The sequence below is a fragment of the Penaeus monodon genome, chromosome 32, assembly GCF_015228065.2.
Source record: "Penaeus monodon isolate SGIC_2016 chromosome 32, NSTDA_Pmon_1, whole genome shotgun sequence".
In the NCBI taxonomy this organism is placed as follows: Eukaryota; Metazoa; Arthropoda; class Malacostraca; order Decapoda; family Penaeidae; genus Penaeus; species Penaeus monodon.
In genome coordinates, this window is record NC_051417.1 from 8,021,662 (window position 1) to 8,022,983 (window position 1,322).

Here is a 1,322-nt window from a genome sequence, read left to right on the forward strand (position 1 = left end):
CTGCATTCCTGCCTACATAGGTATTGTTGCCAAGTATTTATGCAAATAATCATAATGTGGCTGATAATTTTCTCCTATTTTGAATGCTGTTGTTATTAGCAGAGTGTCATTGGTTTTCAACAAGAAATTAGGCTCACTAGGTCCACTACAAAATGGCAATATTTGTAAAAAGCCACTATTCACAACTAATATTTGGTCAAAATTCTACTGTAAATGCAATAGATACTTGCCTACAAATATGTTGAATTCCCAACAAATACAAATAGACCAATCATTACCTGATATACAGTAGATCCTTTCATTATTAGTTTTGTTAGGTAGCCATTCATAGGCAGAGAACACTCAGCATTAGCTGGCTATACTAACCAATATCAACCAATTGCATGAAAACCTACTGAGACATCATTTCTGCAAACTCTGACTTTAGTGTTTATTGATAACAAGTCATAGTCTAGCTACTTTCCAAGTAACCAGTTGAAGCCAACTGGTTATGGGAGGAAAATATTGCATTCCATTTTTATTTGTGGGCTTAATGTGTAATTTCACTTTTCTCAGGCTATTGTTCTATATTAGGGTAAAGTTTTACAATGGCAAAATAGTGGGTATTCCTTGATTGGTAAGGAAATGCATTCAGTTTTTCTTAGGAAGAGGTTTAGACTCACTTCTTTCTTCTTTAAAATTTCAGAAAACTTGGGAAGGAGACCGAAATTTACTTGGAATACCGTTTGAAGGATTTTCAGGAAACCAGGGTTCACAAATGGTGAGTGTGTAAAATTCTTCAAGAGGATCTTTCATAACTGAACCCTGCTTATGATTTTTCATAAACTGAAAAAGTTATTTGCTATACAATTTGTGCTACATTTATGGAATATTTTCTGTCTATCTGTTTTTTGGCCATTTAAAGCTAGAAGTTTAAAGATTTTAAATAATGAAAGGGTTTACTTCTGGAAGATCTTGTGTTTCTTTATGCATAAGGTACCTTTTGAGTTACTAAAGATTTGGAATACTGATATCCTTGATCTTCTATAGTGGATGTTGGTTTACAATTAACTATAGTTAAACCTCTTCAACAATATATATTTTTCACTGTGTCCTGTCTTATATTTTGAAAAGAACAAGATAATAGAACTTTTGATTTTGATGAGAATGAGGGGAGAGCATTGAGAATGAATGGATGAGTTTATGGGTGCAAGTATAATTACGTACTTAGACCAGTAGGTATATATATGTTGGATGAATGAATGTCTTAGAGTGAGCTCTGTAGATTGTTATCACACCTCAGATGCTGGAAAGATATGAAGCAAGGTAATATAAATGAGACA

The 1,322-nt window shown here is 33.1% G+C and overlaps 1 protein-coding gene across 3 annotated transcripts in view; it reads left to right on the forward strand.

Moving 5' to 3' along the window:
* Positions 1-1,322, forward strand: part of LOC119593469 (longitudinals lacking protein, isoforms H/M/V-like) — a 53,982-nt gene that overhangs the window by 4,602 nt on the left and 48,058 nt on the right. For all 3 annotated transcript variants that reach the window (XM_037942396.1, XM_037942398.1, XM_037942397.1), the window contains exon 5: positions 686-760. In XM_037942396.1, coding sequence (XP_037798324.1) covers positions 686-760 — 75 coding nt within the window. The remainder of the gene's footprint in view (positions 1-685; positions 761-1,322) is intronic.